The 26,293-nt window shown below is 39.5% G+C and overlaps 2 protein-coding genes and 1 long non-coding RNA gene across 11 annotated transcripts in view; 1 reads left to right on the forward strand and 2 right to left on the reverse strand.

The window, feature by feature from the left end:
* Positions 1–14,210, reverse strand: part of CCDC73 (coiled-coil domain containing 73) — a 54,545-nt gene extending 40,335 nt beyond the window's left edge. Inside the window, exon 1 of one of the 9 annotated variants that reach the window (XM_071761803.1) lies at positions 14,075–14,210. Coding sequence is in view for 4 of the 9 variants with exons in the window: in XM_071761802.1 (XP_071617903.1) it covers positions 12,643–12,705 (63 nt within the window). In the remaining 5 variants the exon portion in view is untranslated. Of the gene's footprint in view, positions 1–5,279; positions 5,731–5,824; positions 5,983–8,531; positions 8,965–12,642; positions 13,353–13,537; positions 13,842–14,074 lie in introns of those variants that run through there. The other 8 variants (XM_071761808.1, XM_071761802.1, XM_071761800.1 and 5 more) reach the window with 8 other exon arrangements.
* An 84-nt stretch (positions 14,211–14,294) lies between these two features.
* PRRG4 (proline rich and Gla domain 4) lies at positions 14,295–22,112 on the forward strand. The gene is made up of 6 exons (XM_071761811.1): positions 14,295–14,426; positions 15,283–15,398; positions 18,221–18,384; positions 19,566–19,614; positions 20,303–20,438; positions 21,252–22,112. Exons 2-6 carry the CDS (start codon positions 15,293–15,295, stop codon positions 21,481–21,483), a joined length of 687 nt encoding a protein of 228 aa, XP_071617912.1. The 5' UTR covers positions 14,295–14,426; positions 15,283–15,292; the 3' UTR covers positions 21,484–22,112.
* On the reverse strand, positions 16,967–26,071 carry LOC139804512 (uncharacterized). Its single transcript, XR_011729408.1, has 2 exons — positions 25,616–26,071; positions 16,967–17,553 (listed from the first exon to the last, which is right to left on the reverse strand). It is a non-coding gene; the product is annotated as an uncharacterized lncRNA (long non-coding RNA).
* Positions 26,072–26,293: the final 222 nt, after the last annotated feature.

The following is a 26,293-nucleotide window of genomic DNA, read 5'->3' on the forward strand; positions in this document are numbered from 1 at the left end:
TCAGAGCCTTATGTGTAAAGTACAAATTCTACTTCCAGGAAAGGTACACTAAGAACCAAATTCTGTGCTTGGTGAAATGCAGAAATTAAAACAGTAGTGGAGAAACTTTACCCATCTAGGATTAAGTATGTCAGTTGTTAGATGGCAGTAAAAACATGGGTATCCCCATCAAGTGAAAACAGATTTTACTTCAATCCATTGTTATTTGAACATTAAAAAAAATTTAAAATGGAACAGACCTTTAAGTTCTAACTTTAAAGTTATAACTTAAATGTAAATTTAGAAATTGAAATGAAACATTCAGCTGCAACAAAGGAGCATAAGAGCCTTGACTCAATGACTGCTAAGAGCTCACCAGAAAGCACTAGAAAGAAAAAAGTTCATAATCTTCCAGATTCCAACCATCATGTCTCACACCTTGGTTGCATAAGACAGGTGGGGTTCTTCCATGATAAGATAACCTACATGCAGGCAATGACAAAATTTGGACTGTAAGACAACTTGGTACATTGCCTATGTAGAGACAATAGAGATCTGAAGTGTAAGAACCACTGTCTTGTTCAGAATCCATCAGGTAGATGTTTACATGGGTTAACACCTATTTTACTGGATCAAGAGAGCTACAGCATCTTAAATTTATTGGGGTCACTTGGATAAAAAAAAAAAATTTGAAGACAACACTATCACACTTGGCTTTTTTTTTTTTCTATTTCTGATTCAGAGACTTTCTGTAGGTAGGGTTACTTGTTTTTAACCTTTTAAAGGCTGAAAAGTATTGTATGCAGTTATGGTTGATATAATCTTAATTGGGTTTTTCCAATTTTTTAGGAATTTATGCACAAGTAAGTTAGTCTTCATTTTCAAGAGGTTATAATACTTAAAACTAACAGGTATCTTTTGTGTACAACAGACATTGCCCACACTGAACCAACACACTGGATTTGCCCACCCTCAATTCATCAGTTCAGGTCCAGAAGGTGCAACTCATTTGAGTATTGGACAAGCTCTGCTGGCAGGTTAGCACCTTGCTGGAAGCTTCTTTCAGGTTCCAGAGTCCTACTGTGGTGTAATGAAAAACACAGAGTGAATATAACACACACTCTCAAAGGAGCTGTGCTGGTTTAATCTTTCTTTTGTTCCTTTTTAGGTTGTCTGTCTTTTGGGAATAGTTTTTGTCCTTTGATAAAAATGGCTCCATTCACACATAGAAATCAAAGAAAGCAAATAACCTAAATATTTCACAAAAATGCAGATTCTGGGAAAGACATCATTACCTTTAACAATTGCAGGAATTACGTATCTGCATACAACTGGGAGCTATTTCAAAAACATTTCTTTGATAGAAAAGAAGCCACCATGCAACTCACACATTAAAGAAACTCCACTACAGTTTTTTAAAAATATTACTGTATCTGCTCACTGGCATTTGTTATCATGATGTTGTAAAAATCATCATACAAAAAATATTTAGTTGACAGTCTGCTAAAACATTAGAGGTTAATCAATTTTCTAAAAATTATGAGCTTTCCAGTTTTCAAAAGCATATTACCAACCCTATAAAACAGTTTGTTTCTAAAACCTAATATACCAAGATATTAATTTTCACTTACAAATAAAGTTGTTCTTTTCTTGAAAATATATTATCAAGACCTGTCCTCTTTAAAAAGACTCAAAACCAGAATACAATAGCAATCTATTATTTGTATTTTTGAAATCATATCATCTTAAATCAAAAATCACCTAGAGAAGGAATGGGACAGACTTCTGGTTTTTGAATATAGAAGATTGCATTATTAGAATTCTACAGTAAATCAGGTAGCATTGTCACTGCAAAGTGCTATTTTAAAGGACTAATTTATATTAATTTTTATTTTTATTATTGATTTATACTAAAATTACAGATAATCTTTTATTCATCTACTACATAAACATAAGTTTGGTGAACATAGACCTAATGTGAGAACATGTGCCTCTGTTCAAGCAGAGGGTCTTTCTACCTCATTATTTCATCAATTACAAAAACAAAAAACAAAACAAAAACAACAACAAAAAAAAACCCCAAACAGTTATAACTCTTCTCTACTAAATTAAAGTGAACATCAATTTCTGTCCTTGACCTTGCAAGTGCAAATTAGCCCAGAGCACTTATTTGGATATTGTGTTGGGATTTTTTATAGTGTAAGAGTCAAGTAAAACATTACCATCAGCAAGTAATTTATGTTCTGACAAAACATGTATGAAGACTGTTGGCATCACACTTCTGGAGAAAATTCTCTATCCCTTTCCTGATGGATTAATAATACTTTGCTCTATACACTCTCTCATTACATAGCTCTATCTACCCTTTTAACTTTAGGAGAAAACATGGAAAATTACAGCTTAACTAGTTTACCTTAACAAACCAGGACAGAATTTTCCAGAGAGCTCATGAAAATTCCAAAACGGTGAACAGGATATATAGCCTTTTAGTAAAGAAAGTAAAGGGGGTGTTCTTGGTTGCTCTAACTGCTAAAAATCTGGAATAACACATTTAATCCATATAGTAGATACCCCACAACTCACCACATTTTATCTAAGGAACAGATTTGTGCACCTGCTATTATTATATGCTATTTTCCAAAGAACAAATAGTTCTAGACATGTCTAGTTGAACTTCTCTATGGTATCAGCAGCTTCTGGCCTAAATTCAGTGACATTGGCTTAAATTCACAGTGAATGTAAAGATTTTCATTCTGAAAAGTTGAGAAGCTGCCTGTGTCAAAACCCAGGACAAAACCACAATAGTCCTTAAAAACATACCTTAGATTCTCTGCTAACAAAACCATCTTTGTATCATATCATTAGATCTGAGTAATCTGAGACAATCTGGTTGCTGATATAGCTCCTTTCTGAATTTCAGGTTTTAATAACATTGTGAGAGAAGCATTGGACAAAGAAGTCTCAGCTACTAGAATCCTCAGGTTTTCTTGCTCAAGAAGCAATGGGTCTGAGTTGTTTTGCTTTTCTTGTTTACCATACTACAGTAAAAACAGCTAATTACAGATGATTTTTTCCAACCATAGGTAAAAAGATTATTTAGAAAATAGTAGGAAAAAGAATCCTAACTCATTTCAGTTCAAATTAAGGAAGAGGAAAAAAAAAAAAAAAAAGTTGCACTCTGGTTAAGACTGGAAAAATTTGTCAGTTTACAACATTTTCCTTCTCCCTGACCTCTCAGTCCTAAAATTTTTCAAGGCTTATTCAGCTTCATTTAAGCTAGTAGTATAAAGACATGAACTTTTCAAAGGATTAACAGAACCCAGGTTTACCTAAATTTTACAGACACAGAAAAATCTCGAGATTGCTCAGTGAGCCAAAAAGCATTTACCTTCGTTTTAAACACCACGCTGCCACCTAGTTGACGACCCAATGAACTACTGTCCTCATACCTAATGCACCGCAATTCCAGCTAAAGCCATGGAATAAAAATGAAATCGTTTTGTAAAATATGTTTGTGCAAGGACTGAGGTATCAGAAAAAACAGGAGCTCCAACTAAATTTTTCGTCCAAGCAGAAGTACTCTGGCAGCACAAAGCAAGCAACAACTGCTGTTTTCAGAGCTCATTTGCAACGTGTCACTCATTTTCTGCAAAAAGAAGGGATGTATTCAGGTAGTATTCTGGTACAGCAGTTGCTACTTGGTTTTAGTTATAGGTGGGAAGTAACTATCAAGTGTAAAACAGGAAAACAATTAGACTCAGTACCAGTCCAAAATTCTATATTAATATTAAACAGATTTACGCTGAGGAATGTGTTGAAGAAATCCATATTCCTATGTGATACATCTAAAGATCTGTGAAAATTACTTTTATCCATTAAAGAGGGCTTGCTACTATGGAAGCATCATTCAGAACCATGTTGAGCTGTGGAGTGTTCCTTACATGACAGTCTAATTAAGGAGAATAAATTGCTCTCTTGGCTAAATCTAATCCAAAAGATTAGGGACATGGCAGCAGGAGGAGCAAACACAATCTCCTATGTCAGCAAGCTCAGGCACTACTGATATTTAACTTATTTCCAACATTTTTGGAACATTTTTATTTTATATTAAAAATAATTGATCTACTTGGAGGATAGTTCTTATAGCGTTTTTTTTTCTCTCTCTTTTTGAATGTGTCTAACAAGAAGTACTACTTTTTTCCTCTGCAAACCATTCTTCAACACAGCTTACACTAATATTACTATTAAATATTTTAGGACCCCTGTAGTAAAGCTTCAAAAGGAAGCAATTACTATCTCAATGGGGCATAGTGTAAGAAAATTGTTTCTTTTCTGTCTGAGCATCACAGATAATTTTTATATCAGTGGAAAAAAAAATCCCCTCTTACCATTAGAACAATTTCCTAATCCCGTATTCATCCATGCTGCTACAGGTTAGTGTAAGGACAGGTCTGCAGCACCAGGTTTGGAATAGCTCCCACAGGACACAGTCACAGGACACAGAAGGCAAGAGCAGCCGTGCACCAGGACACAGTTTTATGTCCCCTCCTCATGCCACAGCATCCCCAAAACTCCAGAGCAACAGAGACTGCAAAAAACAGGTGGAATTTCTTCCCCCTCTTTGGGTCTAATACACTATCAGCAGGTACAGACTTGCAGGACAAAAGACAGAGTGCATGATCTGTAAAGGTGTCTTAAAAGACCGTCATTACACAGCATACTGGTAAGCACTTGAAAAACACTTCTAAGATGACACAAATATACTGAGGATTGTATTTGTAGAGCTTTTTTCATGTTAGCCTTTACCATGAAGATGGCTGGTATCTTACTAGAAATAATAAATACCAATGTTTTATATATTTATGCAAATTCCAAAGCAAAGGTTAAGAACTGAACTTTCCCACTGAGGATAAATTTTGCAACTCAAAAAAACTCTGCTGTTGGCTACACATTTAGTTATTTTTTTTTTTACCTAAGAATTACCACCATGGCTAGAGAGACACTCAACTGGCACTGGGTATCAGAGGAAGCCAAACCAGAAACAACATCCTGGTTTCAAACCATGAACACTTCTCTGTAGTTACCTACACTCTGAAATACACTGGAAGTCAGCCACAAGCAATGCAATAAGCATCAAATAAATCAAGTCAGAGTACATACGCAAGTGAAATGAAACATTTACGGGAAGAGGAGGAACACTCCTGTAGTTTTTTTTGGTCTCTTTTTACACAGAATAGGCTTGGAAAAGGTGCTGCTGACAGAAAACATGAACCAGGTATTAAGGCATTTTCCTCACAAACCTGTAGGATGGTGAAATTGTTCTTTGTGCTGAGAGGCAAGAGGCCTGGCTAGAAATTCAAACAAGTATTTCCAGACTCTGGAGGGGACGTTGCATAAACAAATACGTATGAAAAACAAAAGAATTAAGCCCTACGTAATAAAAAGGAGGAAAGACACCGCTCTCTCCAGGACAGGCCCAAGATTAACAGCGCCTTGGCCTCCCCGGCCCGGTTGGGAAACCGCTTTTTAAAGCCTTGCTCCCTGCCCCCGCCTCCAGCAAAGCCAAGGCAGGGAACTCCCCACCCGGGACAGCCGCTCTTGGCAGCTCCAACACACCGGGCAGCACGGAGCTATCCCCGCCGCCTCACCCCGCTGCCCGGGCAGCGAGCGGGGGTTCCGCAGCGCTAATCCGAACCCAAACCCGAACGGCCCCTTCCCGCCAATGGCCGCCCTCGCGCCGGGGCTGCTGCTCCCCTCAGAGCGGCCTGAGCCCCCGCTGCCCAGAGCGCACGGGGGGAGCCACTGCGCGCTTATAACGCGGTTAATTTTGCCTGGTTAGCAATACCTAAGAGCGGGACACGCAACCCTTTTGAGCCCGAAACATACACCTCTCTCTGGAGAGAGCCGTGCTTCCAAACCCCCGTCGCCTTCCCAGGCACGGAGGGAGCCGCCCGCACCCCAGGGTGCCCCTGAGGGGAGGTGCAGAGAGTCCCGGAGCAGCGCGGCTTTGAGCTGGATGGACCCCCACACCCCTAACGCTGCCCTCTAGTGACGCCACGAGTAAATTCACTTTAAAAATGAACGGGACTCAGAGGACAGTTACAGAGTAACCAAACAAACAAACCACCAAACAAACAAACCACCAAACAAACAAACCACCAAACAAACAAACCACCAAACAAACAAACCACCAAACAAACAAACCACCAAACAAACAAACCACCAAACAAACAAACCACCAAACAAACAAACCCAAAATTGAAAAATACATTTGGAATAAAAGAAACAATGAGTAGAATCCTGATGCCCATAACTATACTCCTTGTCAGTCCACCAGATTTCTCATGGCTGAGTCCTCATTAACCTCACCAGGTACCACTGCTCATGAGTTGCAGTGCTGTTCTCTCTGTGGATCACAAATCAGTAAGAACCAGATTTACTTCCAGACTTTAGGGTTTTTTTGTTATTGTTGTTGTTTGTTTGTTTTTTTAATGTACAAAATGTTTTAGTTGTTGTTAAAAGAAAACCAAAACTAGCAAGTACTGTCAAATTTAATTGATAATTTTATTGGGAACATCAGAACATTAGAGCTCACACTGACATCTGAAAGACATAAAAGACTTAAGTCTCTTAATTTTGGTTTTCATAATTGTATTATACAGAATAACCTGATGCAAGAGATGGGTGGGTGAGGAAGAATCTTTGACTGACTAGATGTGTTACATTAATTTCTTAATATGTGAAGGAGTTTCCCCCAGCAATGGGAAATTAGTTTCTTTATTTCTTCATTAAGACTGTAGGAGGGAAACTAATTCTCTACTCTGTTTTTCAAAATTAATTGAATATATCTTTATTAAAGTGATAAATATATGCACATACTTTTTGATGGAAAGAATTCTCTAAATTAATCATGAACAGACATTTTCAAATAAAGTTTGGTAGCGCATTATTATTTTGTTTTCATTTCCTGATGTTATAAATATTGAAAAAAATGGATGCTTTCATTTGGATTGGGGTTTTTTTGATTGTTCTAGCGAGAAACCCTAATTCTTAAAAGCATCATTCACCTAGTTTGAAGAATGAGGCAAAGTACCTTGAGGTGCCTTGATATTTTCTGGTGTGTATTGGTGCTTAGAGGAATTTACAAAGCATCTCAAAGCTACAAAAACATTGAATTGATAGGAAGTAAAGCGAGTATCTATTTGCATTTTAAGTGTATTTTGTATGGTAAACTTCCATCACTGCATCAGTACATCCTTAGCACTCTTTAATGCAAAGTTGGTCAAATCAAGGTCAGCTTATGCCAACAGAATTTTTATTTAGCCTCCTATTTCACAAACAGGATAATCAGTTTATCTTTCTTACTCAAAAAAATAAGTCAAACATTTTTCTTGAGAACCTGGATGTTTAAACAGTGAAATAAACCTACTGAAGTCAATAGTGACTCTTCCATCATTGGGTATCTTCAGATGAAGACTAGATGCCTCAGCAAAGAGTGTGCTCTGGCCAAACATAAGCCCTGGCCTGAATACAATAAAAACACAGTGGAATCCAAGAACTTAAAAGGAAAGTTAGATACAGCCTCACACAATTTAATTTTCCTCAGGTACCTCAAATGCATTAAACAAAGAATATAACTTCTCACCCCCCATTCAATGGCAATTAGAAGTCATGAGGCCAATGTCTCCCTGCACAGAAAAAGTAATCACACCCAAAACTCTATCAACATAGACAAAGGTTATTTTAATTTCATCTTATCTAGTTTTTAAACTTATATGCCTAACTTTGCAGTTTCTAACATCTTTCATATGAGTTATTATTCTTTTGTTAAAGAAAAAGCCTAGAAATAAATCAGAAGCTGATTATTTCTGGAGTTGCACTGCAGTTACTATAAACCCCCACTCAGACTCTCATCTCTACCACTAATTCCCATGTGAGAGCCACCAATTTCTCATTAAGACTTGTGACTGTGTAACAGTCTCTATTACCAAAAAAAAAAGCCTTTTTGTATAAAACTTAAAAATAATACACGAAAGCAGAGTGCCAAACTACCTTTGTAACCTTTGATAAACAATGAAATTTAGATAGAAATTATTTTTGGCCTGAAAATATTATTTACTTGAAAGTTTGGGATATTTTTTGCATTTGATTTCTAGGTTAAAAACATCCTAACACAAAGTTAGTCCCTGAGTTTTACACCAAAGAGAAAAAAAGCTCTATATGGTTAATGATGATTCATCCTTCCAGAGCTTCCCAATGACCAGCTTTTCATTGCTTCATCTTAAATTATATTAACAGAATTTCGGTGAATTCTTATAATAAGATTATTGTTATTATTTTTATTATAAGAGAAGAAGAAAAAGGAACACAAGTAATTAAAAAATGGAGGAAGTTATAGCTGATCTCTTTACTAGGACATTATTAGGAAGTTCTTGTTTAGTTGGTCAAACAAAAATCTTAATTATAGACAGAGTATAGTAATTAAACATGCAAATTTATATTGAACAAAAGCAAGAACAGTCTCAGAAACATTCACACATGATTCACCTTACGTGTTCAATCCATTTCACTGGAACAGATTTCTTTCAGAGCTGCCAACAGTAAAGTTACAAAATACAACTGAGAGGAAGAAGTAAAACAAGTTCTTCACTCAGTCAGATAACCTTACTTGATTTGTAGCTTGTTAAAAAACCTGAGCGAGTCCACACAGCACCTTTGTTAATATGTTAACAGTAATTTGGCAATAGAAAATTAGATGCATTCTTTGCCCAGAGAAGTAATTTAACATTAATGCATAGAGAAGTGAAAACAAACTTCAACTCTACCTCCTCTTATAACGGGAACTTAAAGAAACAGAATAAGAGGAAGTCCAGATAAAAAAATAAATAGCAGACAAGACCCCAGTTACCTGAGGAAACAAGTCAATGGTGAATTAATAAAAGAAGCCACAACCAAAAATTCTTTTCCTTAGGTTAGAAAATCTATGATGCACTCCATAATTAAAACAGTACAAAATGGTCTAAGAAATTTGCAAGCCTGATAGGCTTTTATCAGTATTGCTGTTTTAATTATTAAAAAAAAATACAACAAGAACCACAAAACAACAAACACATGCTCCCCAAGACCATACTTCACATAGATGGCATTCTCTCATTTGACTAAAAATCTGAAAACTCTCACCAATTGCTCCCTCAAATTCAGTAAAATTCACTTTGCTCTTTATCTGGCTATAATGTGCCAGTCCATTTTCTAGAAACAGTAACCAACATAAAAGAACAGCAAATCAGAATATGCAGGACAAAATACTATTAGATCACTAATCATGATAAACAGTACAAGTTTGTTTTAGGTCTTCAGGCAATCCTCTCACAATCACAGATTCCTTGTGGATGGACCAAATACATACCAAATAGAAACTGACTGTATCACAGCAACAAATACAAAGCTTACAAATATATCTACACAGCTACCAAAATAAATGCCAGGCATAACAGAAACATCTGTGTCTAGTGCATCATGCACATCAAAAATCCTGTGTTGCTGCTTCAGCTGAGCAAAATTAAAACACAGCCAAAACTGTCATAGAATCATAGAAGGGACCTCAGAGATCAAGTCCAATCCTTGATCCACTACCGCCGCGGTTCCCAGACCATGGCACTGAGTGCCACATCCAGTCTCTTTTTAAATATCTCCAGGGACAGAGAATCCACTACTTCCCTGGGCAGCCCATTCCAATGTCTGATCACCCTCTCCATAAAGAAATTCTTTCTAATATCCAAACTAAACCTCCCCTGGCACAACTTCAGACCGTGCCCTCTTGTCTTGCTGATAGTTACCTGGGAAAAGAGACCAACCCCCACCTGGCTCCAACCTCCTTTCAGGTAGTTGTAGAGAGTGATGAGGTCTCCCCTGAGCCTCCTCTTCTCCAGGCTGAACACCCCCAGCTCCCTCAGCCTCACCTCACAGGACTCGTGCTGGAGTCCCTTCACCAGCCTTGTTGCCTTCCTTTGGACCTCAATCTCCTTCCTGAACTGAGGGGCCCAGAACTGGACACAGGACTCAAGGTGTGGCCTCACCAGGGCTGAGTGCAGGGGCAGAATCACTTCCTTGGACCTGCTGGCCACGCTGTTCCTGAGCCAGGACAGGATGCCATTGGCCTTCTTGGTCACCTGGGCACACTGCTGGCTCATTCTCAGCTTCCTGTCAATCCAGACTCCCAGGTCCCTTTCTGCCTGGCTGCTCTCAGCCACTCTGTGCCCAGCCTGGAGCTCCCCATGGGGTTGTTGTGGCCAAAGTGCAGGACCCGGCACTTGGCCATGTTGAACCTCATCCCGTTGGAATCAGCCCAACTCTCCAGTCTGTCCAGGTCTCTCTGCAGAGCCCTCCTGCCTTCCAGCTGATCCACACTCTCCCCCAGCTTAGTGTCTTCTGCAAATTTGCTGATGATGAACTCAATCCCCTCATCTAAATCATCTATAAAGATATTGAACAGAACTGGGCCCAACGCTGATCCCTGGGGGACACCACTAGTGACCGGCCGCCATTTTGTTGCAGCACTGTTCAGCACCACTCTCTGGGCCCGGCCCTCCAGCCAGTTCCTAACCCAGCACAGAGTGCCCCTGTCCAAGCTGTGGGCTGACAGCTTTTTCAGGAGAATGCTGTGGAGACGGTGTCAAAGGCCTTGCTGAAGTCCAGGTAGACCACATCCACAGCCTTCCCCTCATCCACCAGGTGGGTCGCCTGATCATAAAAGGAGATCAGGTTGGTCAGACAGGACCTGTCTTTCCTAAACCTGTGCTGGCTGGGTCTAATCCCTTGTCCATCCTGTAGGTGCTGTGATTGCCCCCAGGATGATCTGCTCCATAACCAGACAGCTTGTACAGGGGCATCTGTTCTCTAAGGGCACCTGGGGAGATGGTGGGGGTTGCAAGGGGATTCTTTTGCCTCTCTGATGAGGGACCTGTTCCCATTCCCTCCCATCCACCTGGTTTGCTCCAACTGCCTGATGGCAGAAGGGGCAGGGCTTCACAGTCTCCTTCTGGACTTCTTTTGGGTTAGAGAGGGTGTGACTCCACCAGTCAATTTCCCTTTCACTGTCCCTAATACTTCTTAGTCTCACTACCTCCTCCTTGAGCTCTGCTACCAGGCATAGCAAGTCATTCACCTGCTCGCATCGTGCACAGACCCCACTCACACTGTCCTCTGGTGCTAACACGAGGCTCAGACACTCTAAAGAGCAAGAGGCCTAAAATGCAATGTCCCTCTTGCTGTCTCTCTTAAGGAGTTCTGTCTGTGCAGATACACCCTGCGTCTTAACAGCAATAGGTTTTGCTTTTTCGGAGACCATTGCTCCTTCTAGAGATCTGGGGGACAGCTGTGCCCCTCCTGCTTGCCCTGCCTGCACGAACTGCCTCGCTAACTGCCGTACCGCGTTCCTGTTTGCCTGCTCCTGTTCGTCGCGCTCCAGGTCACTGGCGCTCCTCGCAGTCATTTCTTCTATTCCCCTCCGCAGTGCTGGGTGCCGCCCCCTTATCAGCTGATGGGCCTCACCTCGGAGCACAGCTGAAGGTGTGGCAGCACTTCGCAGCCCTTTATATCCCTCTGGGTGGTGCTGGGTGCCGCCCCCTTATCGGCTGATAGGCCTCACCTGAGAGCACCAGCGGAAGGTGGGGCAGCCAATCTGGTACTTCACGTAGAAGCAAACGGAAAGCTCAATTTTGTAATAAAATTAAACCTTTTCAAGACAATTTTTTAGGCAGCTGTGTCTTGTGTAATTTCCCAACAGATTCTTAACAGGGACATCCAGAACTGTTAATTAAAGCGGTGCCTTATTAGTCAGCTTAAAGGCCACCAGAGAGCTCCCTCTAGTGAACAAAACAAAACAAACACACACACACAAAAAAACACCAAACCCAAAACACCGCAAAACCAACCAAACAAAAAAATAAAAAACAAAAAACCCCCGCAATATAAATCCAAGATATCAAGTGTACAACGTCACTAACAGAAAAGATAATGCAACAGAATTAATTTAGGACATCAATATGAAACTCAGATCTTAGAAAGATGACACGAGGCTGAAACATCATGGTTTCTGCTCTACTCGAAGACTGTCATGATGATTGATGTTAGAAAGGAGTTATGGAGGCCCAAAGAACAAAGGGTTTTTTGAGTCTTTTCCAAAGTAAAGACCACCCATTCCTGTTTTTCAGTGTATAACAATATTTTCTTGTTAGACTTCAATAATGAACAACCTAGACATGAGTTGTATGTTATGGTTTTGAAAACTCTCCACTGCACAAGCACACACATAGAGAAGTCACAAATTTTCTGCTAAAATCCACACAGATAGAAATATTTGAGTAATCATTTGCAACTATTAAAAGTCTGAGGACTTTTCCCAGACTTCCACTGCATTGCTCCTCCATCTTTAGAGCAGAGGTGAGGTCCAGCAGAGTTCACATGGGGCTGTGCTGTTTCTCAGTCCACACCTGAAGCCTTTTCCCCTGATGCAGGCAGGGCTGGGCCCAGGGTCACTCTTACCCTCAGTACAGGGGGATCAACCTCCACTCCCCAAACATTGTATGTAAGCAATTCTAAAATCTTTTCCCCCTCTTTCTTAACAATGATATACAAAGGTGGCATAACACAATGGAGATTAACCTGTTGCTTGTACAGCAGTTGTTCCTCATATGAAGTTGTTGTTACGACATAAAAAGTTTCCATGTACAAGTGCAGGCATTTTACTTACACTGAAATGCACCACAGCATCCTTGTGCATTTGTATCCTTGCACTGTAGCTCTCAGCAACTATTTTCCTGGTTGACAACCCTCTCACAGAGACAATCATGTAAGACCTCAGGGTGAGGGTGCTCACAAAAGGAAGTTGCAAAGTCCTTTACAAAGCAATGTCTGTTTCTCCTGTCTTCCAACACGTAGCAACTAATTATTCGTCTCCTTAGTATTACCTAGATAATAGGCAATCTATATTGACCTTCTCTTTTCTTACACAATGAAGACTCTTAGTGAACTCTTAGTCCACTGTGTTATAAGGATACACACCATCATACTACAAAAATTTCTGTTCAGTTCTCCACCAGCTAAAAAGAATTAAGAGTCACCCCAGATTGCAGGTCAATATTCACCAAGCACCTCTTAACTGCAGTGTGTTGATGTCATAAAGCAAATATTTAACTACAGTCATCATTCATTCAAACAGTTCTCCTTATTTCACACACCAGAAGTTTCTGTTTTTCTCCAGGGAATATCTGATCACTACCACTAGTGTTATCCAATATCCTTGTTCTACTCCTCTGTGCTTCTGTACATAGAAGTCAGTCCAGCACTTAAATAAGTAATGCAATCCAGTGTCACTACAGGAGGTATGCAAGCACAGATATAAATCACTCTCAGTCTCTGTATTTCCTGGTAGAAAAATCATTCCCTTCCTGTGTCTCAGGAGTTTCTTTTGTTTGCAGTTTTTAAGCCAACCTATCCTAAAATTCTTCAAATATTTAATGTTACCAACACACTGCATTAAATACATTCTTAAGCTTACCTTTTAGAAGACTTTTTCAAGTGCCACTTGCACTGGGAGGAGTGAAGGGAAGCCCCAGAGCAGGTGTGCTACTGGAGGCCATCTCCGTGCATTCCAAGGAGCCCCATCTGCCATTCTCTAGCCTTTTAGCTTCACTGATAAAAAAACAGCCTAAACCACACCAACATTACCTCCACTCGTGCAAAACTTGTACTGTTCCTTCTCCCTCCCATGGTTAGCTGCCTGGAGGGAAAAGGCTTTTAGAGGCAGAACACTAGTTTGCTGTTAGATAAAGAATTAATTGCGGTTAAGCAGCTCGTTACAAGGCCCAGTGCCTCACCAGCGTTAGGGAGGCAGCTCTCTCCACAGCTCCTGCTCAGCACATGCCATTACACCAAGGGTCTTACTTTGGGGTGGTAAAAAAGCCATACCACGTTTTGAGCACGAAGAAGAAGAAGAAAAAAGTCAGCTGTAATGGTAAAAAGGTGTTCAAAGAAGTGACTAGATTTCTCTCAGGACCTCGTTCCACACAGGCACAGAAGACAAAAGGACCACTACCTTGTCCTCAAAGGGCTACCAGAGGCAAGTTGAGAAAAAAAGCCGGATTCTGGAAACGAAACCCAAGAACCTGAGAGAAGAACCCCGGCTTCTCCTCCAGCTGTCCCACCCGACCCTCTTTTCTCTCAAGCTGGAGAGGCGTTTCCATCCCCCGCCCCAGGGAGGCCCCGGTCCGGCGGGGCCGCCGCCCGCGTTGGCGCGGACCCCGGGCGGGGGCGGCCCCAGGTACAGCCCCGGGTACTACCCCGAGACTGCGCCGCGCCCTTTCCAGGAAGAGCCGCGACTACAGCCCCGGAGAGGCTGCCCCTCAGTCACTGCCCCTCGGGTCACCGCCGGAGCCTCGCCAGGGCAGGTAGGGCCGCGGGGAGGGGGGGTCTGGGCGGGACGGGACGGGGGACGCTTCCTGGCCGGCACCTGCCGCTGCCTCGGAGCCTGTCCAGCTCCGAAGACGGGTGCCGGTGCCGGTGCCGTTGGGCAGGGCCATTTTCCTCTGCCACGGGCGGCCGCGGGCTCGATGGACCCGGGGGGACGGAGCAGCCAGCGGGGGAAGCTGCCGACAGGGCCGTGGGGCGGCTGTTCCCGCGGCGTGGGAGGTGCTGTCGGGTGGGCGCCGGAGGCGGCGATCGTGTTTTTCTCTGTGTTGGTCTCCTCTGGTAAAACACCGGGCCTTATTTCATTCTTATTTTCTACGGACCTCCCAGGTAGGGGAGGGCAGACACTCCCCTGGAGTGCTGGGCGCCAGGAGCTTGGTAAAGTCTTTCTTCTGACAAAATGGTTTCTGCACCTCTGTTGAGGTCGGGTGGCTGTTAACCTGCCGTGGCTGTTCCAGCAGCAAAATCCCAGCTATCTTAAGCTTCAGGGCGTAACCGCAGCACCTTGTGGGTGATTTTTCCCCGTTAATTCATCAGCTCCCCGGACTGCTGCTCTGCTTAGCCACTTCCCCGGGAGAGGAGAGCAGAGGACAGCGCGGGGCCACGGTGGCAGCAGCCCCGGTGACATGTGCGGATGTTATGCAAGGCAAACTTATTAAGAGACAAGCAGGACCAGTTTGGACCGGTGTCTTTCTTCTAGGGATCCATTAGCTTCAACTGCATGTAGGTGCTTGCATTAGATTGCTTAATTTATTGGACTCATTCAAGGTTCATCACTGACACTTCAGAAGATTGCTTTGTCACTTTTTTTAACTCACTGGAGTTTCTGTCTGACAGATAACACACCATGTTTGCATTTTTGGTGCTGCTGTGTCAACTACATGTGATGATGTTTGCATTTCCTCACTGCACGGGGAGATTAACTAACTTGAAGCAGACTGAATGGAAATATGGTAACTTCCTTTTAACATGATTTTATGCTTTCCAAAATAAATCTCTAATTTTGCTTTGGCTGAGAAGTCTTTTTTTATATATGTATAGAAGTTTGGTTTGTTTTCTTAATTAAAAAATTAATCTGTTTTATGCCTAATTTTAGACTGGTTTACTTCCTTTTGCTGAAATTATTGATAATTCACTTGGGTATTAGTATTAAGTATTTATCAAATCCAGTAGCAAGAGCAGACTGGGACAGCTGAGTTTTCTCTAGGTCTCAAGGATTTCTTTTACTGATGTAACCAGGAATCCTCTTAAGCAGTATCAAAATTCTAAAAGTTTGAACTCTATTAAGACAATATTTATTTGGTATTTGGTACTATTTGAGCACACCACAGTTTTAGTTGTATACCTAAAATGGATTTGTGTTTGGAGGGTTTTATTTACTCATTTTTTGAGATTGGTATTTTTTTTCAATACCAGATCCCCTTACACCACCTTGAAAGATAAACATGCTGCTGTTCTTCACTTTGGACTGAGGGAAAGAGGTTCTTTCAAGGCAGTGTGTTGAGCAGAAAACATGGCTAGCAGAAAAAATGCTTGAGACAGGTTATTCATTAAAATCCTTATTGCTCCGGGGTATAAAACATTGGGCTGCCAGGCTGCCTCCTGCAAGCTCACAGCATAGTACACTCCTGACAATAGGCCCAGATCACTCCTTTAAAGGCTCCGTTGGCAAGAGAGGGGCCCGACTCTATCCAATAATTTAGTGAGTACAACAGTTGCCAGGAGTATGGGATACCTGCATGGTGAGATTACCCCTTCAGCATTTTCTTGAACATCTTTTACCAGCAGTAACTTCATTCAGCACATTGCATAGATGCATTTTTAATTAAATACCTGGCATTCTAGAACTGGATTTACCATTTTGTTGAACTGTGTCCTAAGGACTCACTGGGAGAATATTTATATGAGACAATTCAAATGCATGTTACATTCTCCATTATTTAATTACCAGGTTGTAGATAATTCTGAGCTGTGAGATAGGTGCACTGTGACTGCGTACTACGAAGTGAAAAATGTGCAGATAAATGGATAAACACTCTTCCAAAGAGAAAAGGAGCTTGTATCACTGGGAGTAAGACATCCTAGGCTCCAGGCAGCTTGTTTGGGCATTCCATGTTAGTTAAAATGCATCAGCTATCTAAGTTAATTCAGAAATTCAGTGACTACTACTTGCTTGGTGAGGAATGAAACACTACTAAGCAAAATTGAAGATCTCTGTTCCAGAAGACTTCTTTTACCAAGAAGTTATTCTTGAGATTTGCACACAGCCAAGATACTGATAATGTTGATAATATTTTTTTCCTTTTTCCCTTTCCACTTGTGGGTTTGGCTTTTTTTTCTGTTTTGTTCTGTTTGTTGTTTGTTTGTTTTTTTTAGATTAAGTCTGTCTCTTTCTGGTTGCCCTTAGATATCACATAAATATTTTAAGTTTAGATTTTCTTGAAATTACTTTAGAATAACACATTTCCCTTCCTACACAAATGTGTGCATGTGTGTGGCTCCTTCAATCTATCATATATGATTGTATATTGTAATATTGTTTATTATACTTGACATAAACCACCAATATGCAAGTTACACTGCAGTTTTCTCAGTTTTCAGAGAGCACACCATTTTGAGATATGATTGCAAGATCTAACAGTAGCTATTACTGTAAAAATTCCTGAATAATTTGGTAATCAAGCCAAACAAGCTAGCAAAAACACAGAGCTAATTTGTTGCTGAATAACTTAATAACTTTATTCTGAGTCTCATCTCCTTTTTTAGCTATCTGGCTTGGTAGGCAACAATGCTGTTTCTGCATTACACTTGCAAAAGTAATCCTCTCATCATTTTGCTTAACCAAATAGCCTCAATTTCTTGCAGTATAGATTATGGTTTCACAAAAAATCAAGCCAGAAAATTAGTTCTGTCAGGTAAAGATTATTTAAAAAAAAAAAAAAAAAAAAAAAAAAAAAAAAAAAAAAAGCTGTAGCACAAGCAGGCTAAAACTTGACTATGGAAAATGCCTGGTGAGAAAATACATTCCTGTATTCCAAAGCCTTCCACAACTTCAATAGCTCTTCTGGAATCTCACCTCACAACTTACTCCAAGAGGCCTCATGAAATCTGTAATGAGCACAAAAAAAGAAAAGAATTAGATGTCTTGAGAAGTGCCTGTTGTCAGTTAAGCTCTTATCATGGACAGATTTAAAACAAACCTGGCACTATGCCAGCCTTTACATAAAACCTGCTGCCACACTTGTGAAAAGAAAATAAATGTAAAATCAATATGATTCCACTGCCATGATTTCAAATCCAAGTTCTGTAAACAAAATTTGGAACTCACAGATACCATAATATTGATAAATGCATATCACAGGTTCCTTAGAATTACCCCCCTCTGCCATACCTCCTTCTTCCAGGTCTTGCTGGGTTTATATCTGCTTAATGTGACTATTACTTTTTTCTTAAGAGCTATAGTAAAAACTGATGCCTACATCCCAAAAGGGGTAAGACAAAAACTTCAACAACTATTATGGGGATCTAAGGAATAGCTGAACTACTTTGTGGGACAATAAAATATGATTATTTTATATTGCATAGTTAGACAAGTTAGCAGCAAAGAGGACATTTTATGTAAAGACCTTGACATTTCTTTTTTCCTGCATGTAGCTGAAAGATGGTAGGGGAAGACATTGTCTTCATGTACTCCTTTAAGATATTAACCATTCTTTAAAAATACCAAATTTAGCTTTTCCAACTTGTTTTAAATCAACTTGATTTTTTAAATCAGTGTTCACATCAGAAAAGGAGGCTAATTCATTCATTGGACGACATCTTCTGAATAACAGATTGGATTTTGAAGCATTCACAGCAGATAACCTGGAAAGAGAATGCTTTGAGGAGCTGTGCAATTACGAAGAAGCAAGAGAAGTATTTGAAGACCCTGATGCAACGGTAGCTGTTCAGACTGAATTATGTTACAGGAGATTGTTGACTAAATCATTGCTGTATCTAAATACCGTAGCCCTTCTGAAAACAGCACTTAAGATGATTTCTTATTTTACTGTAAAAGTAGAAGGTCCAGTTAGAGGGGGTTATTGCTTTAGATACACAGTGAATATAGCTGATTATGTACCAAAAGCTGATTATGTATTAAAGACTTTAGATAAGGGCTCCAATTCTGCAAACAAATATAAATGGAACTACAGAAGTGCTGCTTGTGGATAGACCTATATGTGGTTTCAGAATGTCAGGTTTTAGCAACTTCTCAGGATCCAATTTGAATGTGCTCCACATGCTGTATTTATTAATTGACTGATCTTTGCATTATGCCAAAGAAGCATTTTAGAAGAGAGGAGGACAGAGCAAATCTGCAGTTCAGCTGTTGCTGTGTATTCCTATAGCATTATGTTCTAAATCACTAGCTATATACACCTTGGAAGAAGCCTGGTATAAAAAAGAGAAGAATAGATAAAAACTTTACAGCCCGATAATAGAATGTGATGATTGAAGACTATTGTGCTCTGCATTAGCCTGCAGAAAGAGCAAGGAATACACTCCTGTTGTGAAGGTGGAAATGCTAGTTTCTCAATGCTAGCATTTTCCTAAGATAAAAGTGTTAAACTGGAATCCTGATTGAGTCTTTTACTGGGTAGCAAAAGTGCAAAATTATAGCGACACACATTTAGTGTGTAACAATCATGCAACATAAATGTTTTTCTCTTAAATTAATACCATTTTCTCTTGTAGCTGCTGTGAATTCAGATACTGTTCATGCAAATGTCTGATTCTTAAGAACCAGATCTTGCCTCACTAATATTCTTCTGTAGGGATTTATAAAGATTAATTTTAGGCAACTTTAGTGTCAATATATGCTAACTTCTACTGTTATCAGGCAGAATGAGGTAACATTGGACAGTTAAATGCACTTTTCTTCTTTGTGAAATTGTAATCCTTATGCAAACTTAACTGTATGAGAAAAATATAGCAGGATAAGGAAGTACAAATACTTTAGCAGGAGCTGCTTCTCTTTATGCCATTGTTAAATTCTGCCTACCAGTACCATATAAAAAAAATTGTCAATAAGCTTGCCAGTTATACAGCTCATATAAATCTGGTCCTTTGTTGTTTTATAGATGAAATTTTGGGAAGACTATTCAACTAAAGACCCTAGAATAAAAATAGGTGAGTAATATCTTTATTGCTTTCTTATGTTGCAATATTTTACGTTTGTTCTAGTAGTACATTCTTAAGTACATGCAATGCCTTTTCAGCAAAATCAGAATTATCTTTTGTCTAAAATTCACTGTGAACTGTGAAAGTTGGATTGGATTATCTGATACAATAAATCATATTCACTGAAATGTCTTAACAGTAGGATCTATTGTTATTCTGTGGGTAAAAAAATACGATTTTTTTGGTCTGTTTCTTTGTTTTATTATACAATTGGTAAACTTTGCTGTAGTTCTGTAGCTGCTTTCTGTGGTTTTGTTTTCTTTCTCCCTCCCCTCTGTTTCCTCAATAGTAATATAACAGTCTGATGCAGGTTCAGAGTAGTCTTCTGCCAAATATTTCATTAAAAAGTACTCAGTATGACTTGAGGAAAGATCTACAGCCTGATTAAGGTCACAGTACATGAAGTAATATTTGGAAGGCATTGGAAGACAGACATCTTAAGTTTTATGTGCTGAAAAGGGTGTATCTTCCCACTTTTGCTTAAGGCTGAATGTGAAAGATACTTTTGTATAATTCACTACAAGCTGGGTATCTTTGAAAGGAACAGACTTATAGCACAGCAAAATTAATAATTCACACTATATACAGTGTGGATGGAAAGAACTTATAATGAAAATAACCAATGTTTCATCTTCAGGTGATGAGACACTACAGAAGATTAATGTTACAGTACTCCTTATCAGTCTTGTTGCTGCTGGAGTCCTGCTTGTTATAACTGGGCTGCTTATCTTCTACTACTGCAAAAGTAGATGCAAATCAAGGCAACCACCAGGGTAAGGAATTTCACTGCTTTAAAACCAAACCAACCAAACAAAAACCCAAAACACCTAAACAAACTTCTTCTTGAGAGTGGTATTTAAAAATAAGTTGCTTGGTCTCAGAGTATTCTCAGAGAGTCCAATGGGAGTGTCAGTTCTTTCCTGGAAGCAAAGTTAAGTGAGCAATGGTAGTAATTATGCTGAAGTTAATTAATAACACAGAAATGTAAAACAACACTTGCATGGCTGACATACTCTTGGGGTTGGGGTTTTTTTTTGTCGTTTTGGTTCCAAAATACTCTTACTAAAAAGATGAAATAATTTTAATGGGTTGGCATTGCAGGCATGCCTGCAATGGAAAGCCTAATATGTTATATTTGGTCTTTAGAGTAGGGTGTATGCTCTTTATGGCATGTAGCCTACCTCTGATATGAAGTAGATTAGAGCTGATGCTTCTCTACCAAATTTTTAGCCCCACTGTTCCTTTAAAATTGAAAAGCATAACAGAGGATTCTGTGTTTCCTTTTCCCCATAAATTTCACATTACTGAGCTGCTCTTAAATAGTGGCTTGGAGACAGTATTTGTCTTCTGGTCTTTATGATCACTGAAGGCAAGTGCTTTTTGGTGCTTTTTTTTTTTTTTTTTTTTTTTGTGGTGGTTTTTTTTTTTTTTTTTTTTGTTTTGTTTTGTTTTGTTTTGCTTTAGGTTTTGTTGTGGGGTTTTTTTGTTGTTGTTTGGTTTGGGTTTTTTATACAACTAAGACTTTTATCTTCTGTCTTCCCTTCAAAATATAAACTGCCATTTATAATGCTATTAACTTTGTTTAGGTACTTGGATTATGTAAGAAGTAGAAGACATACTAATTCATCCAGTATCTTCAGAAGGCACGAAGAGTTTTCCTTAAACCCACTTCCTCTCAGAACTGATGATTCAGGACTACCAACTTATGAGCAAGTAGTTACTTCAGATGGACAACATGATGTGCCACCACCCCCTTATCCAGGGCCCCCAAAATGGGCAAGGGTCTTTAAGAAGTCTATGTCACTTCCTACTCCTTAGTCATAAACCTCCTTCTGGAATGAGGGGAGGGATTACATACTTTTAAAAAAAGTGTGTGCTACCTTGCATATTGCAAGACAGTTTACAAAAACGAGAGAGATCTTTAGCACAAGTAGGGACAAGTGGAAAACCCATTTGGGAAGAAAGGTGATCTGTTGCACAAGATCCTTTGCACAAGAGCATGTCCTTTACTGCCACCCTCTTCCATATGCACTTTGAGCCATCACAATATACTATTGATATTTCATTAAAAATTTCATCTTTTTTTTTTTTGTTCTGTTTTTTGTTTTCTTTAGAAGGATTTAAATTGGTTTTATTTACACTATTTTTGTGGCTATTAATACTTTAAACCACCATAAGTAGTCTACTTTGATGTTCGATATGTTCACTTCATTGCTGTGTGAATTTTCTATTCATTCTAGTAATAGATTTGAGTATGAAAATTATTTTATGATTTATTCTTTCAAATGTATATATATTACTCCTTCTGGATTACATTGGTTTGGTTTAGACCTTGCTGGTTAATGGACTACTCAATTTGTGTATTTTTGCCATTATAATTTTGGATTAAAAGGAACCATTAATTACATGGCGCATTACCTGTTCAAATAAAGTATATTTTTATCAAATGGTTTTGATACTCACTTAAACCTGGTTTTAGTGCTGAACAATGGGTTGGGGGATGTTAAGCAAATAGCTAGAAATTTGCCCTTTGTTTAAAAAGCACACAGGTTTCACAGATAAAAATTCTGTTGCAGTTTCGAAATTTAAATGTTGAAAATAACATTTAGCTTGTGAAATCAGGGGCTGCACTACAAAGTAGCACTTTAAATAAATAGGTATTTGCTTTACTATGATGACAAAAGCATAACTTTAAGTAGAATAAAACATCATATAAATCACCAGTATCCACAAAGCAAACAGTCATGAACTCCAGGGAGTTACTCCTTAACTCTATCAACCCAATTTCTGTAGCTCCAGTTGTAGCAACTCTTAATTTTAGAGCTTAGTAAAATATCAGCCCCCAGCACTATTAAGACCCACAGATCTTCCTTAGCAAGCCACAGACCAACATTGCTGTCCCTTTACCTCCTAGGCAATGTCCCTGTCACAGGCAACACACAGGGCTGGTGTTTTCTTGTATTGTGGTGGCTGAATGATTGGACACCTGAAATCAAGTTTCTTAAGAGGCAACAAAGCCCCCTCCACACTCACACATACTCTCATTTACCCAATGCTGACAGCACCCAATGGTGTTTTAATTTGGTGCCTAATATGCAGTGTGTATTATATAGATTGAATATTTGTCTGTAATATTCCAATGAATTTTGGTTTTTAGTGGCACTGTAGGTTCTAGCCAAATTGTCAAATGAGGACATTTGACAAATCCTCCAAAAAGAGGATTGGTATGAGTTTTTTCATCTGTAAATGCTTTTGTAAAGAATAAAATGCTTCAAATCTTGGAATAAAAAGAGGACAAATTGAAAGTGCTCTGTAGCCTTCTGCCTGGCCAGTCCTGTACATATACAACATACAAAATATTCAGTTACACTCAGCTCAAACACTGTGACATTTTTCTGCTAACCTGTTATGCTAACAAGACCACGGAGAGCAACCAAGATGTTACTAAGTTACAAATCAGTTACAAATAAATCAACGCCAAGTATAAACTGGAGCATTATTCTGGCCTTTGATTTGTGATTGATTATTTGGTTTTAACTGTGATCAAATCACAGAAAACTACCAACAACCCATTAGCATGAATCTGCCTTTCACCCAGCATATGGTCAATTTAAGCAAAACTAGACCTCAAAATGCAGTATTATCATTCAGCATTGTGTAACATTATCCTATTTAAATAAAAAGAGGAAAATAGTAAAGTTTCCCTAAGGGGTAGTGTATGTTAGCTAACACAGTCCTGCAGTGGATCTGGCTTCATTCTGGCTGAACTGGCTTAGGGACAAAGAAGCCCATTACTGTCCACAGAGCTGAACTGGGAAGCACACTGGGACTCTAAAGATTTCTACACCAAATACACCATGAACTAAGTCAACACCTCATTATCAGAAGTGAAAGATAACTGCTCTTTTCTGTCATCTTCACCACTCAGCTGCTTCTGGGTGCACACTACCACTGCTTGCTCTGAGCCAGCACTTACTTGATGGAAAGCAAGCTGACTCAGCTCAGTGAAATTACGGAAAAATGACCTCTGGAAAAAAGACAACAAACGTGTTCTTTTGCCAGTGGAGTGAATTCACTGCTTACCTTGTGGCCACAGTGCATCACTAGGGTTGGGAGGGTGGAAGGGAGAGTAAGGCCTTCTCCCTTCTCTTCTGGGTGTCAGCAAGCAGCTGAGGCAGCTCAGCCCTGCTGCCACACCACACCTCTAGGAAGCAGCACTTGCTACAGCTTTGAAGATTGCTTCTCGGACCTTAAGCAGATTATTCCTAGTAAAGCATTACCTTAAGGACTTAAATCTATCTCCTAACCATTGCATGAGGCTTTTGACTCTGTAAAGGCCTTGTTGTTATTTTTCCAAGTGGAGACTTTCTTAGGGAAAAAATGAGCAAAAAAATAAAATGCTGCCCCAGGCTGGTATGCTGCACAGATTGTGTTACAGTGCTGTAACTGTAAATTTTGCTCTTAAGTAGAGGAAAAAATTGTATTAGCTTACACTTCAAAATATATTTATTATATTAAATTATTGACTTGAGAGATAAGCACATAAATTATCATTACTGGCTACAGGCACTCAGTTATGAACTACAGTTCAGGAAGTGGTAAAGCACACTAAAGCTCAGTTCCTAAATGGCAAGTAATAGCTGCATTTAAAATGAAAGACTTCCTTACTAAAACAAGAATAAAAATATATTCAATATTCAGAATCATGAACATGTCTAATATGACTTCTAAATACATCTTAAATGTTTACACTTGGATATACAAATTAAAATAAAATATGTAATCAACAGGATCTATCAAACAATTTTTTTTCTCTCGCTGACAGATCTTTCAGAAAAGCTGTTCAAAAGTATCAGTGATAACAGGATTCTGTAAAAGCCCACACTCTAAACAGGATCTTTTGTTGTCCTAGAGTTACAAAATATCTTTTGGTTACAAAAAGACAAAATGCCCAAACTTTGAAGCAGCTCTCCTAGACACAGGATAGCTGCAAGCAGCAGGGATCAATTTAATGAGAAAACTGTGGAAGTCTCACCAGCCAGTCTCAGGACAAGTAGAATTACCTCACACAGGAAAAGCAAACCACTGGATAAACTGGCTTTATCTGGTGGTTATGGACATTAGCAATCGAGGTTTCAGTGTAATCTGCCTGTATTCAAACCACATAAAAGAAATTAAAGCTGTCACAATTTCTGCTCCACTCAGGTTCATTGTTTAATTACAAGACAGAGGATCTACTGGAACAGTGTTCAGGGAAATACTTCCCTTGTGGTATATCAACAATTATCTAAACTATGGTCTAAAGAATGTTTCCCTGCCTTTAAATCCGGGCTGGTGCTTGTTGTTTGTGATGTCTCATGTAACAGAGTTTTACAGCCATACATTTAATAGCATTAACACTCACAGCCCTTCTCTTTAGAACAATATCTTGTAATGAAAATGCACAATCTTATGGTACTCTATAAGCTTCATGTTGCCATTACTTCAGAAAAATTAAACAAAACACTAGCAGTTTTACAATTTATTAGCATGTCGTTCCGCATTTGTGGCAAGAAGCTTTTAAGGTAGTTTTACAGCAACACTGCCATAACCAAACACTACAGCTAGGTGGGAAAAGCATTTTGTACCATTTAAGTCCATGTATCCCCCTTCCATCCGGCCATCTTGAGGGAAACAATGCACACTTACTGTAGTACTATAGATGAGTGGAGATTCTGCAGGGAAATAAAGACGTGGGCCTTTCCCTGGAGATGCTATTTCAATAGTATCCACAGTGTGAGTGCTTCATCAGCATAAAACTGGAGTAATTTTCTGTCATCAGGCCTCGTTCATATGTAAAACAGTAACCCTTGTGTTTCCCAGGGAAGGGAGGTCTCCCACCCCCCCACATCCTCTCCTCCAGCTGCAAGCAATACAGGTGCTGGCTTATGCAAACACAAGGAAAACTCACTCTGCTGGTTTCTGTCTTTGGTTACCTCTTCTCCCTACTCCCTCAGCCCTTGCCTCTGGGTGACTCGGTGCTGATGACTTTCACACCTTGCTCTCCTCATCCAAAGCTGCACTGCTTCCTATAGTTGACTTTGTTTCTTCTTGAAACTAGGCATGGGAAAAACAGAATCTCCGCTTTTCCTCTTTAAGTCTTTTATCCTCCTGCTTTCTGATTTAAAAATCAGTTTTGTGGGTTTTTTTGTTGTTTTGTTTTGTTTTGCTTTTTTTTAACTGTTTGTGTAACATCTAACCTGACTCATTAAAGCCAAGTTTCTACACCCTGCATTTCACTACAAAATTCATTTCACTAAATATTCGAGTTCTATATTGCCTGGAGAACTACAAACTGAATCTTCAAAAGACTACTCATTAGCATACACCTTCCTCTTCTGAAGGAAAAGGTACAGTCTATTTTCAAGTGCATATTATTCCTCCTCTTTACCTCTGAGGCATCCTCTGTTCATCTCAGCCTGCTACCTTTAACCTGCAGGGAAAATAAGACACCACAGTTCACTCACCAGCCCCCTGCCCCACACGGTTGTCCCCTTTGCTCCCACCCTGTTCTGCACAGCTGCTGCCCACTCCCCTCATACTTTAACAAACACACAGCCAAAAATATAAGAATTTACTGTCTGTGCAC

The sequence above is a fragment of the Heliangelus exortis genome, chromosome 18, assembly GCF_036169615.1.
Source record: "Heliangelus exortis chromosome 18, bHelExo1.hap1, whole genome shotgun sequence".
Taxonomy (NCBI): domain Eukaryota; kingdom Metazoa; phylum Chordata; class Aves; order Apodiformes; family Trochilidae; genus Heliangelus; species Heliangelus exortis.

Excerpts from the sequence above, each read along its gene's own strand:
- PRRG4 (XM_071761811.1), top strand. The coding sequence starts at position 15,293 with ATGTTTGCATTTTTGGTGCTGCTGTGTCAACTACATGTGATGATGTTT. Across the intron at positions 15,399-18,220 it reads GCAGACTGAATGGAAATATG|TGTTCACATCAGAAAAGGAG; the intron begins GTAACTTCCTTT and ends TTTTTAAATCAG. Across the intron at positions 19,615-20,302 it reads AGACCCTAGAATAAAAATAG|GTGATGAGACACTACAGAAG; the intron begins GTGAGTAATATC and ends TTTCATCTTCAG.